This window comes from Falco biarmicus, chromosome 5 (genome assembly GCF_023638135.1).
Source record: "Falco biarmicus isolate bFalBia1 chromosome 5, bFalBia1.pri, whole genome shotgun sequence".
NCBI lineage: Eukaryota > Metazoa > Chordata > Aves > Falconiformes > Falconidae > Falco > Falco biarmicus.
The window spans coordinates 60,289,148-60,305,157 of record NC_079292.1 but is presented as its reverse complement, the minus strand read 5'-3'; the positions used below and the strand labels follow the sequence as shown (position 1 = coordinate 60,305,157).

The 16,010-nt window shown below is 43.6% G+C and overlaps 1 protein-coding gene across 1 annotated transcript; it reads left to right on the top strand.

Moving 5' to 3' along the window:
- The first annotated feature begins 3,166 nt into the window (after nt 1-3,166).
- ASCL4 (achaete-scute family bHLH transcription factor 4) lies at nt 3,167-5,079 on the top strand. The gene has a single exon (XM_056341301.1). It carries the CDS (start codon nt 3,695-3,697, stop codon nt 4,259-4,261), a length of 567 nt encoding a protein of 188 aa, XP_056197276.1. The 5' UTR covers nt 3,167-3,694; the 3' UTR covers nt 4,262-5,079.
- The last annotated feature ends 10,931 nt before the right edge of the window (nt 5,080-16,010 follow it).

The window sequence follows — 16,010 nt, the reverse complement described above, 5'->3', positions numbered from 1 at the left end:
ATTTTTCTATATACCAAACACTCTTATTATATGTGAAATGTTTTGATAAGACAACTGCACTATGTCCCCTGAAAGCTTAGTTTTTTGACATTTATAGTGGTACTTGCTGCGTGAGGAACAAATTGCAGAGCTATTTTTCAAGTTGTCTTCAGATCCTGGAGACGTACTGAAAGATAAGGGAGACTTGTGAAACCATGAGGGAAAGAGATGCAGTAGACACACTTCAGTCCTTCTTTGTGGCATGAGCAGAAGTCCCTGCTGGACCATGCCCACATCTTGATACAATCAGTTCTCTTCTGCTACTGCAAACCTGCCCTTGGGTTCTTTCTCAGAGCGAGCAGATTTACACTGAATGAAGATTACACAAAATGCAATGGTTGAAGCCAACCATTTTAACATTAAAAAATCAAAATTTCTCACCAGCCTTTATTGGCTTTTCAGCACTTTGCAGGCCTGTATTTTGGTGATGGTCACAGTATAAACCTGGGTAGTTCAGGTGCAGCTCTCACTTCTAGCTATAGAGCTGGAAAGAGATGGTCCATACTTTAGGATAAAACAGGATTAGAGAGTCACAAAACTATTCATTCTTGTATTCCTGGATCTCCATCTAAATTGCAGTGGAGTCAAAGCAACATCCAGGCATAGGTGTGAAGAGGAGTTAACTGGAAAGAGTGTAAGAAAAAAGATCAAGGCTTATCTTAGAAGAGGAACATTATCCATGGAGTCTTAATCTACTCTTAAAATTAAAAAGAACCCATATTAGCCTTTCCCTTTGGTGGGCCAACCCTGCTACTTTCACTGCGTCTGCACGTGCAGACATACTGGAGAAGGGCCTGCTTTGTGCAGAAGTCGGTACAGGAACAATACGTTTCTTTAATCCTGCTCACTTTCTCAACAAGGACCTTCAGTGGGGTGTAAGATGGGTTGACCTTGCACTGGCTCCATGCCCAGGGCAAATTCCTTTCCAAGCAAGTGACATTAGATAGTCAACAAGATATTCAACAAAAGCCTGTAGCATATTTTCTTATTTCTCTTGCACACAAACAAAACCAGACTGTAGAGTCCATTTGACGTGAGGTCAGCTTCAATCATTCAGATTAACAAATAACATTCACCTGTAATTCTTCTTCATGTATTCCTCTAAAGTATTAACAACATGGACTTTTCTGTAGGAAGAGCAGACGTCTGTTTAGCACAGGTGCAGTTCTGACACTCTGGAAGTGCTGGTGACCTGCATTTACAGTAAACATAGAAGAGAGGTCTGGCAGCAGGGAACAGTGCATTTGGATAACGGAACTGAAATGTAACCCTGCCTTTTGAACGTGGCTAGACTTCTGGCGAGGTCATGGAGAGCTGTGAAATGATCTGGCACCTGAGACCCGAGAGGCATGCTTCCATTCCCTTACAAGAATACTGCTAGAGAGCAGCATTTTAGATCTAACAATGACACAGATCAAATCTCCTTTTCCTATTTCAGGTGTTTGCTTAGAGGCCAATATCATCTTTGTTTTAAGAAAACTTTAAGTCCTGGCCTATTTTAGTGCTACAGTGAATGAGCTATTTTCATTTAAGCATTCATTTCTGAAAAAAATTCTACTGGACAACAGAGTTTATAGTGCAAGTGATACCGAAAAACCCATACTGTTTAACAATTTCCAAAGACTTCTTTTAAAGGCAGAAAGGTTCTTTTGATTATTTGATCTGAAATGAGTTGTACATACCATGGGGCGTTCCCCAGTAATTCTTGCCTCATACCCATATTTTCCACCTGAGCTACGGCACGTGTTTTAGAAGGGCATTTAGTTGTGACTGGAAAAGATCTCAACCCCTCATGAAATGCATTAGCTAACTCCTAGGTAATGCTGCAAAACCTTCAGCTTCGAACACCAGCTCTTGCTAGGCAACATTAGCAATAGAAGTAAAAGTAAAAAGAAGTAAAAGCCTTGGCTTTTGAGCCATTTTGGTGCTGATCCTGCCCATGGCATAAATCAGAGTCCAGGACTGTTCTTACTCATGTCTGTCTGGAACAGTCTGCCTGTACGTTCATTGTACTGTAAAGAGTACCTACCGTGTTTTTTTGAAGCTGCAGAATAGGCCAGCAAAGATACGAAGGCTGACTTGAAAATGCACGCTGACATCATTGCTGCAGGTTTCTGACTCAGCAGAGACATAAAAATGTGTTTCTCGGAGTGGAGGATGTTGTTTCAGTTACTCATGCTTCGGAGGCAGTTTGGCATGAAAGACTGAGCAGGGTGGAAACTTTCACTTTGAGCAAAAGAACAGTTTTAGTAGAGCTTACATGCCTGTAGCTTTTCACGTCCATCCCTTCCCGCAGCTCTCCCAGACTAAACGTTCAACTCCCCAAACCGATAGTGGCAAAAAAAGTAAATTCAGTTAACTGTGAAGATGTTTTTTCAGAAAAAATTGTAACTGTGGAGCTCTTGAATAACAACATGGGAAAAGTCAAAGGCCCTCCAATTGCTGCAGAAGAAGATCCTAACACAACAGGCTGTCTTGAAGGAAAGGTGTGAATGAGGACATTACGCCCTTATACTGCCAGAAGTCCTTGTCTTTTGTCCACCTCTTCTCCTTGGCAAGCTGCAGGCAAACTGGATGATGCAGCACAGACCTGGCACAGTCAGGAGGAATTTTCAACTGCCCAATTAAAGCAGTGTGTAGGGTCTATCAGTTAAGCCAGTACCTGTGTAAACATCTAATAATAGCTACGCAGGGGGCAATCAGGGCATCACCTTTGTATTTGTTTATCTGAGACAGGTGCTCATAGCGATGACCAGAACATTCCTGCAATGAGAAGAAACATGCAAAGTCTTGAAGACTTTTTGAAAATGCTCATATTCAATTTGTAGAAACTCACGCTTCTTGAAAAAGCCTCTCTCTCTTCAGGAGAAGAAAGCAGGTTTTCTCTTACGCTTGCATGTATGCGTTCTTGATCTGACACGACTTGCAACCACAAGAGAGCACTCTTTCCTTTGAAGATGTGTCAGCTTCCCCAGAAAGCTAGAGACATGCCATATAAGTTTTGCAAACTGCTTGTGAGCTGTTTCAGTTAGACCAGAGCAGCCGAAACAACAAAGCTTGCAGTTGTCTTTTGGATTTCATTGTGAAAAGCCTTTGGGTAGTTTTCAGATGACAGAAGATCCTTGGTTCCTGAAAGGGAGGAGTTCTGCCAAAACTTTGAAGATCCCTGTAAACTTTGCAAATTACCCGTCTCTTGGAGACAATTATATCAAATGATATTGTGGATTACAATACATGAGAAGTGTTTAGAGCTTGGAAGATTATTTATGTTTGGCATTAGCTCTTATGGTCATAATTTCAAGCTGCGAGAAAAGGAATACACAGGAACCCCCTTATTATCTTTTGAAATATGAAGATCAGAGGAAAAGAAGGGTTTAAAGTGTGGAGTGATGGTCCTCAAAGCCTGTCTGTAAATTAGCTGGCATCCTACATCTATAAAATCAACAAGGCTTAGAGCTCATTTCCAGGCACAGAGTGGACCTCATGAGTTGTTAGCAGTGCTTCGGGATCCGAGTTTTTATACACCGCAGGAGGAAATTACAGCCTGTGGGGCAGAGAATCCATACAAATATTTCCTCCTTGCTTGGACTGATACAAGCTTTGGAAGCCAAATTCAGGAACTGACATTCCACCAGTGGAAAAAAAAACCCCAAACATGGACAGCAATAAAGATGATGATGGACTGTTGAACAGGATTGCATTTCCAGGAGCTATGTCCCTGGCTAACAGCCACATGCACCCCCGTGGGGTCCCCCTGAGGGAGCCCTTTAGGGTTCCCTTCCATCTGGACCCATCTTACTGGGAGCAAGCCTACAGTGGGCACGCAGGTCGCATCCCCTACGTTCCTTTTCCTGGCTACGTGGGCATCTACGACTATTCCTTTGAGCCTGCCTTCATTCGAAAGAGGAATGAGAGGGAAAGGCAGCGGGTCCGCTGCGTGAACGAGGGCTACACACGCCTGAGAGAGCACCTGCCCAAAGAATTTGCTGACAAGCGCCTCAGCAAAGTGGAGACCCTGAGAGCTGCAATAAGCTACATCAAACACCTGCAGAGCTTGCTGGACTGCCATCCCTTAGGGTCTAACAGCAAGGAACCGCTGTCAGCCAAGGAGCTCCCGGAACCTCCCAGTCCTGGTCCCCCGCGGGAGTGCAACAGTGATGGAGAGTCTAAAACCTCTTCAGCTTCATCTCCCTACAGTGAATTTGAGGAGGCAGGCAGCTAGGTAACAGCTTCTCTGGAGGCAGAAAGCTTCAAGTTCGGCTGAAAACCAAATCTAAAACCCTGGGGATTTTTCTACAGATGAAAATGAATACCAGGAAAAGGAAAAACAGCTAGGAAAAAAAAAGAAGGTATTTTCAATCTGTCAAAGGACTTTAAATGTTGTCTGTACAAAACCTAAAGACGATTTGTAAGCAAACAGGTAGTTTTCAGGTTGCTTCAGCTGTGCTACTAAACTTCCTTTGGATTGTTGAAACTGAAGCAACATTTGCATTCTACTTTTCATGCCGCTTTTATTCTGTTCATCTATTTTCTTTCGTCTTTCACTTGATGAGACAGCAAAAGCAGATAAATCCATTTCAGGAAATTCCCTCCCCTTTCTCTTGCTTCCTCTTGTAAGTTTTATTGTCTGTTTTTCCTGACTGTTAACCTGAGATGTACAGGGTTGCAAACACGTGGACTGGGAAAGGTAAGATTTAGATAAAATGTCTTTCCCTAAAATATTTAGAAAATCACATAAATACTTCTATGTCCAAAAATACAATTTAAAAAATATAAATAAGGCTCTATTTGGGAATTAATTTCTTTTATGGCACCTTCTAGAGTGAAAGAAGTAACTCATACATTGGACACTGGCTATTTGGTGATTATTTGAACAATAATTTTCAGGAAAATAAAAGTGACGCTTCCATTCTAATCAATGCTAGGAAGAGGAAACTGAGTTCTGTCAAACTATACCTCTGAAAGCAAAGTTCTACTGACAATACTTCCCAGATTTTTCCTTCTTTTCTGAAAATTGGGTTAATGGGTAAAGTAGACTTGATTGTGTCTTTTTGGCAGGTCAGAAATTACATGCTTAGAAATATGTTCCTGTAGTGGTTAGGTACTGGTGTGTACAAAAAGGGTAACACTGAATCTATCAGTTTACATCTGCATGAAAACGTAGGTATTTCTTATTTTGGTGAGAATATTGTATTACTTTTTCAAAGAATAAACCTTTTAAAATTAATATTTCTGTATCTATGGAATACCTTTAATTTGTACGATGTCTACTTAAAATGAGAATTTGTCTCCAAATTGCTCTAGAATCTTCCTTTCTCCAAGGCCAGATTTAAATAACATTTAGCTATGTGCTTAAATCTCATTCAGGATATGGGGTAAACTCCTCCGTACCTGTACACTTCCCACAGACCTTTCAAAATTTTGCTTTTTTGGCCTCATGTTAGCGAAATGGTTTTGTACCTTTTTGTCTCTCCTCCATATCATGTTGACTGAACACCTGAAAAAATACTCATGTATAAACAAGAACAAATGCTGATCAAATACCTCAAAATGTGTCCGTCAATTTCATTTAAATAAAAAATTGAATTAATCCTGGCTGTGGTTTTTTTTCTTTCAATTGATAACAAGTGGGAGAGCACTGTTTGCAGGAGTAATGAATTTTCAGGAAAGAATAAAGAAAACTGATAGGAAGTAAATATGAACTACCTATGAAACTGAATTTTTAAACTAGGTTTTTAAATCTAAATATGGAGCAGGTTTGTGGTGTGGTCATCTAATCAGAATTGTTTTCTGATTTCTAGCAAGACTGCTCTGAACATTTGTATACTTTTAGCTGTTGTATCCATGGCAGTCACAGGCTTTGTTCTTTATTCTTTGTGTGGTAGCCAGCTTTCTTTTCTGATGATTATTTTGTTTTTCTAAAGGCTGTTACTTTTTCAGGGTCTGTTTCCAGACCCAAGAAGTAGAGGTCTAGTTACCTGGACAGTTCAGACCCAGAGCCAAAGCACTAATTTCTGATGCGTAAGCGTTTGTATTTGTTATCCAAGAAAGCACAGGGCAAGGTAACGCTCTGAGTGTCTGATTGGGATCCACCAGGTTTTTGGCTTTTTTTTTCTTTCCTTTGTGGTCCCTGACAAGAGCCTCTCCCCCTGCCTTAGATCTGAGATTTCTGGAAATATGGTAGCGCTGCTAGTAACTCTGTCAGGAAGCCTGAATTGCATTTCTCCCTCAAAGCAGAGATTAAATCTTTGTTATCTATGAAAAGCATACACTTCTTCAGAGTACCTGAGACATTCTATGAAACATACAGTTGTTCGTAGAGCACTCTGAAGACGAAAAACAGTTAATATACATATAATGCCAATAAATAGCCAGATCAAACCAAACCACTAAAAATAAAAACAAAAATTGCCAGAATGACCAGTTTCCTGGGCAGAACACATCAGATAACACCCCAAATAAATTTTTAGTTCACATGGTTATCACACAGGTTTGACCCCTAAATAAATTTTTAGGTCACATGGTTATCACACAGGTTTGACCCCTACAGAGAGATACATCCAGGAGCCATAATCCTCTGATTTCCAAATCCTAGAAAAACGGTGCAGCGTGCCACCTTCTCCATGAACAGCTGGGTAGGCTGGCCAGAGAAGTGGACTAGGTCGTGCTCTGCCCCCTTTCAGCTTCAGCTCACATGGGATGTTCCTCAACGGGAGTCTAACTGAGTGGAAAGCATCACACCCTGGGCCTCTGCTTGGCCATGACCACTGTAGGGTGTCTCTTCCCCTGTGAGATCTAGGCTGATCTGCTGCACGTCTAGGTGGGACTAGTTTATTTGTTGCATATTCTTAATAATCTTCAGTCAGAACCAAATCTGGATTTAGTGAAATAATATTCTGGAAAAGGCCTCTGGACCTCATATCAATGAGACTGGTTAAAAGTCTACATTTCAATAAAACTGTAGCTACTTTTTTTTAGATTATACATCTTTAACAGCTCTGGAGATGTCCTTCAAATACCTCCCAATCCAACTGCAATGCTGAAGATATAAAAGACAGAATGTCACATGTAGCTTAATTTCTTTTTAAAGGAAAATTAATTTCTAGGTGAAAAGGAGATTCTTTCTGTGGGAAAAAATACGTCACAGGTTGAACCACTCTCCTTAGGAAGGTTGTACATTTTTATTTCTCACAGTTCCTGTTGTCATGCAAACCTCTTGCATGGTTCTAGCACAAGGAAGCAGAAAGCAGCTCAAAATCTCCCAAACATGGATCAGTGCTTCCTACAGGCACCAGCAAAGGTTTAAAGTGAATGATACATTTCAAAAGCTTTCTTGAGCTGTTTCTGTCTAGACAAAGGTTTTCTTCAAAGCTTCTAAAGTGCATCATTATCAGACTTTGAAAGCAGACAATGATCCAGCTTGTCATCGTGAGAATTAAAGTTTTAATAAAAATGTTGACCAGAAGAGTTCTCTCCATGTGGTGCAATTACTATTTACAAGAAAGGTGAATACTGATACCCATAGGCAACCGTGCTACAGCTTTATCAAACTCCTGCACACCAAGTGCAGACACTTTAATCTTTCTATCAAATGTGAAAAAAATGCACACCTGAAGCCTTCCCTCTTCTGCCATTAAATTACAAATCCATTTGCTCCTTGATATTATCAGCACTTTAAAGATGTGTAATCTTGGGCATGGGATTGCCTTTAATCCTCTAATAGCTGTTTAGCTGATTTCTTTGTAAATGCCCATCCACACTCCTTTCATGTTATATTACACAGTGTCAATAACATGGCCAAAGAAAACCAGAAGGCACTATAGAAAAGTAATGTTCAGACAGTAAAGCAATCGGGGCCAATTTATCTCACTGGAGCAAATGAACAGGGAATGTCCACTCAAAAATAATGATTCTTTGAAAACATCCATCACCAGCATACTGGGGAAGGAGGCAAATCAAGATCCAAAACATCCTGAAGAGAGACTGTCAAGTGGTACCAAGAGGGGAGCCCCGCTGAAGTTAGCTGAGGTCAATCACTGTAGCAGAGCAAGGTCTTAGTTTGTCTCTCCAAAATAGATTCTTAGCAAATATAACTTCAGTGGACACTCAGCACTACCAATACTCAGCATACAGAGGAATGGCTGCAGAACAGGAGATAAATTTATTGTAGACAAATGGGGAGCAACAAAATGGTAAGACTGCAGCTGCACCTAGCTCTTCCACAAGCTGTCCAAGCTGTAGATCTGGAAGCTCTATAAACACAAGATGAGCAACATTCTCTGTCAACCTGAAGGTGTGCTTGTAGGTAAAAATCTGCTATAAATGCTCACTCATGTATTTCCCACATGATTTTTACACATTTTTTCCGCCTCACTGGGAATATGTCTACTGACAGAGCAATGGAAAGTTCTCCAAGTTGCCCTTGCTGGGAAAACAAACTAGAGGAATGAAGCTGTTTCTAAAGGTAGATGTCTCTCGATATCTCAGTGGATCTCCATACAGCCAGTGGTGGATCAAATACAGAGAGGGGTCAGGCTAGCATGCTGGTAAAATGAGAATGGACTGACAATAACATTTGTTTGGAATTTACAGCAGTCTGACAAGGTGGCACACCACTCAGAAGGTGCCACAGAGCTGGATGAAAATGTTATGACTCAGCTACCCTGAGCCAAGACCCTGGAAACTCAATAGGAACCAGTTCATTTAGTGTGCTCTGCAAGAGGTTAGTAGTGTTTTTCAGGAGTGAATGGGCCACCTGTTTTTGTGTGGTGGTTTGACCTTGACTGGATTCCAGGTGCCCAGCAAAGCCGCTCTGACTCCCCTCCTTGGCTGGACAAGGGAGAGAAAATATAACAAACAGCTCGTGGTTCAAGAGGAGGACAGGGAGATCACTCAGCAATTACTGCCACCAGCAAAACAGACTGGCCTTGGGGAAAAAATGGTTTAACTTATTACCAATGAAATTAGAGCAGGCTAATGAGAAATAAAACCAAAACTTAAAACCACCTTCCGCCCACCCCTCCCTTCTTCCCAGGCTTAACTCCACTCCCTACTTTCTCTACCTCCTCCCCCATGAGCAGCGCAGGGGGACTGGGAATGGGGTTTTTGGTCAGTTCATCACAGGTTTCTACTACTCCTTCCCCCTAAAGGGGAGGACTACTCACACTCTTCCCTTGCTCCAGTGTGGGGTCCCTCCCATGGGAAACAGTCCTCCACAAACTGCTCCAGAGTGGGTGCCTTCCACAGCTTGCAGTCCTTCAGGAACACACTGCTCCAGCATGGGTCCCCCATGGGGTCACAAGTCCTGCTGGCAAAACTACTTCAGCCTGGTCTTCTCTCTCCAATGGGTCCACAGGTCCTCCCAGGAGCCTGCTCCAGTGTGGGCTTCCCATGGAGTCACAGGCCCCTTTGGGCATCCACCTGCTCCAGCATGGGGCCCTCCATGGGCTGCAGGTGGGTATCTGCTCCACCGTGGACCTCCATGGGCTGCAGGGGCACAGCCGGCTTCACCATGGGCTGCAGGGGAACCTCCTGCCCTTCTGCACTGACCCTGGTGTCTGCAGAGTTGTTACTCTCACATATTCCCACTCTTCTCTCTGGCTGCAATTTGTTGTGCAGGTTTTTCCACCCCACCCCCCCTTCTTAAATATGTTATCCCAGAAGTGCTACCACCATCACTGATGGCCTTGGCCAGTAGCAAGTCCATCTTGGAGCCAGCTGGCATTAGCTCTGTCGGACATGGGGGAAGCTTCTAGCAGCCTGTACCCCCACATCCCCAGCTACCACAACCTTGACATGCAAACCCAATAAATTTTGTCATCAGAGTGTCCTTCCCCCTACCCACCCAGGTGAAAGTCATCTGGTGTCACACCTGTGCTTGGTTATCACCTTTGTTAGAACCTGTCCCTCCATGGCTTGAGCACACAGCATGCATGCAGGGTACAACTAGCACCACAGCAGCTACAGTGTGCATAATTGCCTCTACCAGGCCTGGGCTGAGGGTGAGAAAAAAGATTCAGAGCTCTGCCCTGGCAGTGAGGTACAGCCTCAGAAGAAAAAACCTTTGTCCGGTTGCAAAATGAGTCAAAAAATGAAGTGGGCTACAACTAAAACCCAACTCAGGAATGGATAGTATGAGCATAAACCAAGGCTGGGTTTATTGGATACACTTCAGAGGAAAAGCACGAGAAAAGGTTGGTTTAATTGGTTTCCCTTTATTGTTCACGGCTTACACAAGAACCATTTTCCCCCAAGAAACACAGCAGCTGCATGCATGCAAGCTGGAAAGGCTGGGATACTCATGACCCAGCCCTGGAGCAGAGGTCTGCCACTGTGCTTTTCCTAGGGAGACCAGGAGCTTCAAGCAGTCTCACACCTTGCAAATCCAAAACAAAGCCTGTTAGCGGATTTTTGTCTACTTTCCAATGGAAATAAAGCTTAGACTATGCTCTGCGTGAGAGACATCCCGTCTCCAAAAGCTTCTGAACCTTTGACTGATTTTCAGCCAACCCCCGTGGGAAGAGTATCTCAAAATGCAAATCAAGTTTCTCAATTTTTCAGGGTTTGGGTTTTTTTGTTTTTTTTTTTATAGGGGTTGGGGACAGGTGGGGAGCCCAGCTTAGGGTTTATGGCTCTGGGTGGTGAACGGTGGTGCTTCAATGCTGGGTCAGATTTCTGCGCCACTCAACTGCTGGAGGCCACAACCCCTGAGGCAGACACAGAAAACAGGCAGTGCGCATGCTCTCTAGCTACCTCCAGTCATAACTTGGTGTATTCAAGTAAACTGAGGGCATGTGTCAAGGTCAAAACGCCCATCTGTGAAGCTGGGTGGCTGAAGACTGATTCATTACCACCACTGTCTTTAGATATGCCTGAAGGAGCCAATACCTCCAAAACTGTGGGTTACAGGGGTGGGAAGCAGCCAGCAAGCCTGTATTTCACAGCTCCCTCACTCTTGTTCAAAAGCTTCAAAGCCAGCCTTGTGGGACTCACTGTCATTTGGGAATGATCCTGAATTTGCTGAAGCACCAAAAGTAAAGTCTATGTTACTGTGGACCTCAGGTTTTATCAATTATGTTTTTGCGGGTGCAGGAAATGAAAAGACATATTGGTATGGATCATGGGTTTTAGCCAGGTTAAAAGAAGCTTAGGAGTCCATACATCTCTCTGCCAATTTTCCCCGTGAATATGTTTGAGACTCCTTGCCTTACTTGAGATATGACCGAAGATAGAGGTCTCAAAGACATGAAATTCCTACACAGTCCATGAACACTGGTGGCACTGGAGTAGAAAGACATGCCAGATTAGAGTCCTTACAAAGGGGAAAGCTAACACTGAATTGTCTTTTTAGGTAGACCTGCTTGAAGGTCAGCTAGCCCATGGGCACCAGCCAGCCATCAGCAGGCACAGGTGCTTTGTGCTGGTATAACATGCCTTTTGCCTGTTCTACTGAGGCTAGGTGAGTATTTTGAGGGAATTTTGAATTTGGGAGGGGGAAGCCAAATGACTGGACTGTGAGAGGCTGAAGGGTTGAAAATGTGGGGAAGGTAGTGGACAGTGAAGCCTGGGAGTGTATAACACAAATCCAAGCCAAGCTGCATTTACTGTTCTGCTCACAAAGCACCTTGCTTGTCCCCATGATTTTATTTTGATGCTGTGTGGTTCTGGGTATATATAGCAGATTTTTATGTTCCAGGGCTGTCAGCCATCGGTACTGAATCCTAACCAATCTCTTCTATCTGCACTGAGATTACAAAAAGAACAAGTTACAAATAAATGGAATCTTCACATCTTTTTATGTATTTGCTCTACTGCCAGCATATGCTCTATTAGGCTGCTCTCTAGGTGTAGCTTTTTAAATTTTAGAAGCACCAAAGAAATCCCAGGCTCAGCTGCAGAGGATTTATCCCAGGGGAACACTCATGTGGAGGTGACGTATTCATCCCTACACCCAGAGGTGTTAAAGCTCACTGGTGCTTAATGAATGAAACATCATAAAATGTGTAAATGAAATAAGCCAGATGTACAAACACAGGAGTGTGCATTTGTGCATGGGAAGAGGAGGAAGGATGGCAGAGGGCAGGGAGAAAAAAAGTGGTTTTGAAGTGCGTCATACTGCTTGATATCAAATTAGCTGCATGAATGAAACAAGGGAAATTGGAATAAATTAGATATGACACCTTTGGGGAGGATTAATTCCAGAAAAAAAACCAAAACTAAAACTGAAAGATAATATATTTCCAGGCAAACCCTGTGGAGATGTAAAAAGGCTGTGGGATTTTTGCATAGCAGAAATGCTAATGAGAGTGAGTGAGCCATAGGCAGGGCTGGAGAGAGGCATGACTCTCTCCCGGGCCCCACCACCAGCCAATGTGGGTGTTTTCCACCATTTACAGTGCTTTCCTCCTTCCCCCAGCATGCTTACCCTCTTCTGCCGGGAGGGACGAATGCTCCTGCCCCGACCTGGGAGGGCTGGCTTTGCATTTTGAGCCCGGAGTACCATGCCTTTAGGGAGGACTCAGCTTTGCCTCGAGGCTTTGCTCACTTCAGGCGTCCCTCACAAGCTTGGCCACGACTGGCTGCATCTGCTGCCTCTGTCAAGAGGCAGAAATGAGAGGTGGGGCAGCCTGGGGCTGAACTGCAGGGTGGGCCTTAATCCTGAAGGAGCAAAATGCAATAGCAGGGACAGTTAAGAGGAGCCCAGCACCACGATGATTGCTGGAACGAGGAGTCTGGAGCATGGACAAAAGCCAGATACAGGTGTCTCTTAAATAAGGAGTTGCACCACTGCACTGCTCTGCCTCCCTCCTCCTCTGTCCCCCATGCTGGGAGTCAGGAGTGCTGCTGGAAACCATGGACACATTGTGCTGGGCATCACAGGGGAAAGGAAGAGCCCTGGGTCTGTGCGCAGGGGTGAGGGGACAGGGGCAAAGTCTATAGCATGAAGGTCCAACCCAACACAGTAACGTATCTGTTAGAGGAATCAGAGAGCTATAGGCTAGGCATGCTCTGCTGGTCGTGATGGAAAGCCTTGTCAAGCTGAGGACTATAGGAAGGGCTATTCCCTGCTGCTAGTGTTTTTCAGACAGTGGATATATAGGTTTACTTCATGATTATAATGCTCAATGTCTTTACATTTTGCCATTTGCCATCAATCCCCAACATTCTCCTCCCTTCCCCCCTGTCTACCCCTCTAGCTCTGGCTATTACTATAAAGGCAAGGCTATAGGGGCATGTCCTGGCTCTGTATTGTGTGTCCTTCCCATACAGCAGCCTGATTTTAGCATCACTTATTGCTAACACCTCTCTCCTGATCACACTACATGCAGCCCTTAATGAAGATGGACGTGCCTTGCAGCAGCTGGGCAGGGAGCTGCCTAGTAAGCAACATTTAAATAAATAAAACCAAACAAACCTCAACCCCTATTGGAAAAGAAGGAGCAGTATGATTTTACCATCAGTCATTGTGCAAAAATGGCTGAAACCACAGCATTTGCATGATGGTGAGTCTATCTGCCTACATCTCAGACACACCACATTTATTTGCCTACCGTTGCTTTTCGTCTGTCTTTCTTGTTCATCATTGCAAAATGCCTCCAAGCATATTTCTTATCAAAGTGCTGAGCAGTTGTGAGCCAACTGTGCTCTAGCTGGGGAGTGAAGGGGTTGATTACAGTGCTCAGCCCACCTGCCATCAGGAGCAGAGTGATAACCCAGATTACTTCAGCCTTGGGTTTTCCCTCTGTTTCAACAATAGCGTGGCCCTCCTCTGGCCTCTGTGCTGGGAACACCAGTAGATCCTGCCCCATCTCACTGGAAAATACCACTGGACAGCCCCTGTACTGCTCTACCAGGAGCTGGTTGCAGCCATGGTGCTTCCAGCAGCTCGCTGGGCTGCTTGTCCCCTGTGTGAGTGGAAGCACCCAAGTCCCCTGAGCTCATAGATAAATCTGCCCTTGCATGTTACCCAGTTCTGGTATTGCAGAACTGGCATCTGCATCTATTCCATTCCATTCCATTCTATTCCTATATATTACAGTTATAGCAAGGGTGGCAGGGACAAAAAAATCTCTCTGCCAGTCTGTCATGTCAGTGATGCCACCGGCATCCTCCTTGTCATGAGCACCCTACCGCTGACAATGCAAACCATTGCTGTAGCCAAGCAAAAAGCCATGAAAAGCCCTGCTCAGTTCCACTATCACCTCACTCAGTGTCCCAGCTCCAGCAATATGCTCCCAACACAGCTGGGCAATGCTGCACCCCTGGTTCACAGGGGAGATGCCTCATGCAAGTAGTGGTGGCACATCCTGGGGGGCCTGTTAGGACAGATCAAAGCTGAGCACCTACAGCATGTCGTGCTGTACATGCTGTACAAAAGCAAAGCATTTGCCTCTATTTATGTGTGGCGTGCTTCATAGCTTTGCATTTTGCAGCACAATGAAAGCTTCAAAAGTTCCATTTATGTTAACAAGCCCATAAAGTATAAGGTTATTAAATGGTGTTTCTAGTACCCTGCCTGAGAAGCTCATTTAGTTATCAGCTGGTTCAATTTTTACTAAAAGCAAGTTTCATGAGAGTGGCAAGTTGTAGCTGCATGTGTTGGGGGAGCTTGTGTTGAAAGGACAAGAAAAACAGCGGCAATGCCACCACCACGTGATGGCTGAATTACTCTGTGGTAGGAGTGGTCAGTGTTTTCAGACATGAAGGAAATATATTGGCTTTGTCATTGAAAAAAATGTTGTGTTTAAACATTTTAATTTTTTTTGTTTGGTAAAACTTTTTAGCAATTGTTATTTTCTGCAGACTTTACTGGAATTTTACTGAGGGCATTGTCTTAACATATTTCACATTTGCATCTTTGGTGAAAATGTCACAGTTTAGGTCATTTCATCACCTAGTAATCGCCACAAAACCTAATAAAGTTACTGCTTATGTGGATGATGGGTATCAGAAGCTGTGGCTTGGCAGGAAATGGTCATGCAAAGTGAAGATTAGCTGAAAGCAACACAGGCAGTATATCATCTATAGAGCAGGCATTTGCAGAGAGCAGCTAGACAGTAGTGGTTGGAAAAAAAATAATTTAGACTGAGTTAAAGGACATGCCTGCTGATGTGTTGGGAAAGGATCCCAAGGGTTTCATCCACCTTATCTGCTGGTAAGGTGGCACTAAGAGCACATTGAGTCTCAAGGTGTTTTTTTCCCAAGAAGGAAGTCTAAAGTGGGGTCTCTGGCCAGACCTTCCATGGGTGAAGCATGGGGTAAGAAAAGCACCTCTAGGAAAGTCACTGGTGAGTTTTCTTCAAGATTCTTAACTGCAAGAGGTAAAGCAAGAGTTTAGTAATCAAGTCCAACATTTAAGTATGGGCACAGACATGTGTGGGGCAAATGCCACAAGAGCATAGCAGGCGCCGAGGTTTGGGAATCAGGGGGCTTGGAGTGTGGGGCAGGGCAGAGTGGCATCTAGTGTCAGTGTCTGATACAATACATCACTCAGGCATGACAACAGCTGCAGCAACCTGTGTCCAGAAATCATCCGGATGTTGTATTTTATACCTGAAAGAAGTTTTACAGGTAAGGAAAAGTTTATTCTGTAAGTCTTTCTAAAGGACCTTTTCAGTTTGAAAGAATACAGCTGAAAAGACTGTAAAAATGTATTTGTATTGAAACATGCCTGCAAATTTTATTGATTTTATTTTTTTTCTGAAAGATTTCCCCTCTTTTCAGCTAGCCTTACCTTTTAATACTGAGAAAAAAGGCCAAAAGCTTATGCTCAAACATTGACAGTGTCTTGATCACAACAATCAGGAAAGTGACTTGGCAGATCTGAAGGTTTAAGGCATTCACACCATGAAAAGTGTGAATGGAAATCCATTTGACTTAGAATTTACTTGAAGAGGTTTAAGGAAAAGCAGTTTGTAGGGCAGAGTATAAAAGCCCAAAAGCTTTGGAGAGTCAGTGAGATCCCTGGAAGA

What these genes read in the sequence shown, in the direction of transcription:
- ASCL4 (XM_056341301.1), top strand. Translation starts at nt 3,695, where the DNA reads ATGGACAGCAATAAAGATGATGATGGACTGTTGAACAGGATTGCATTT.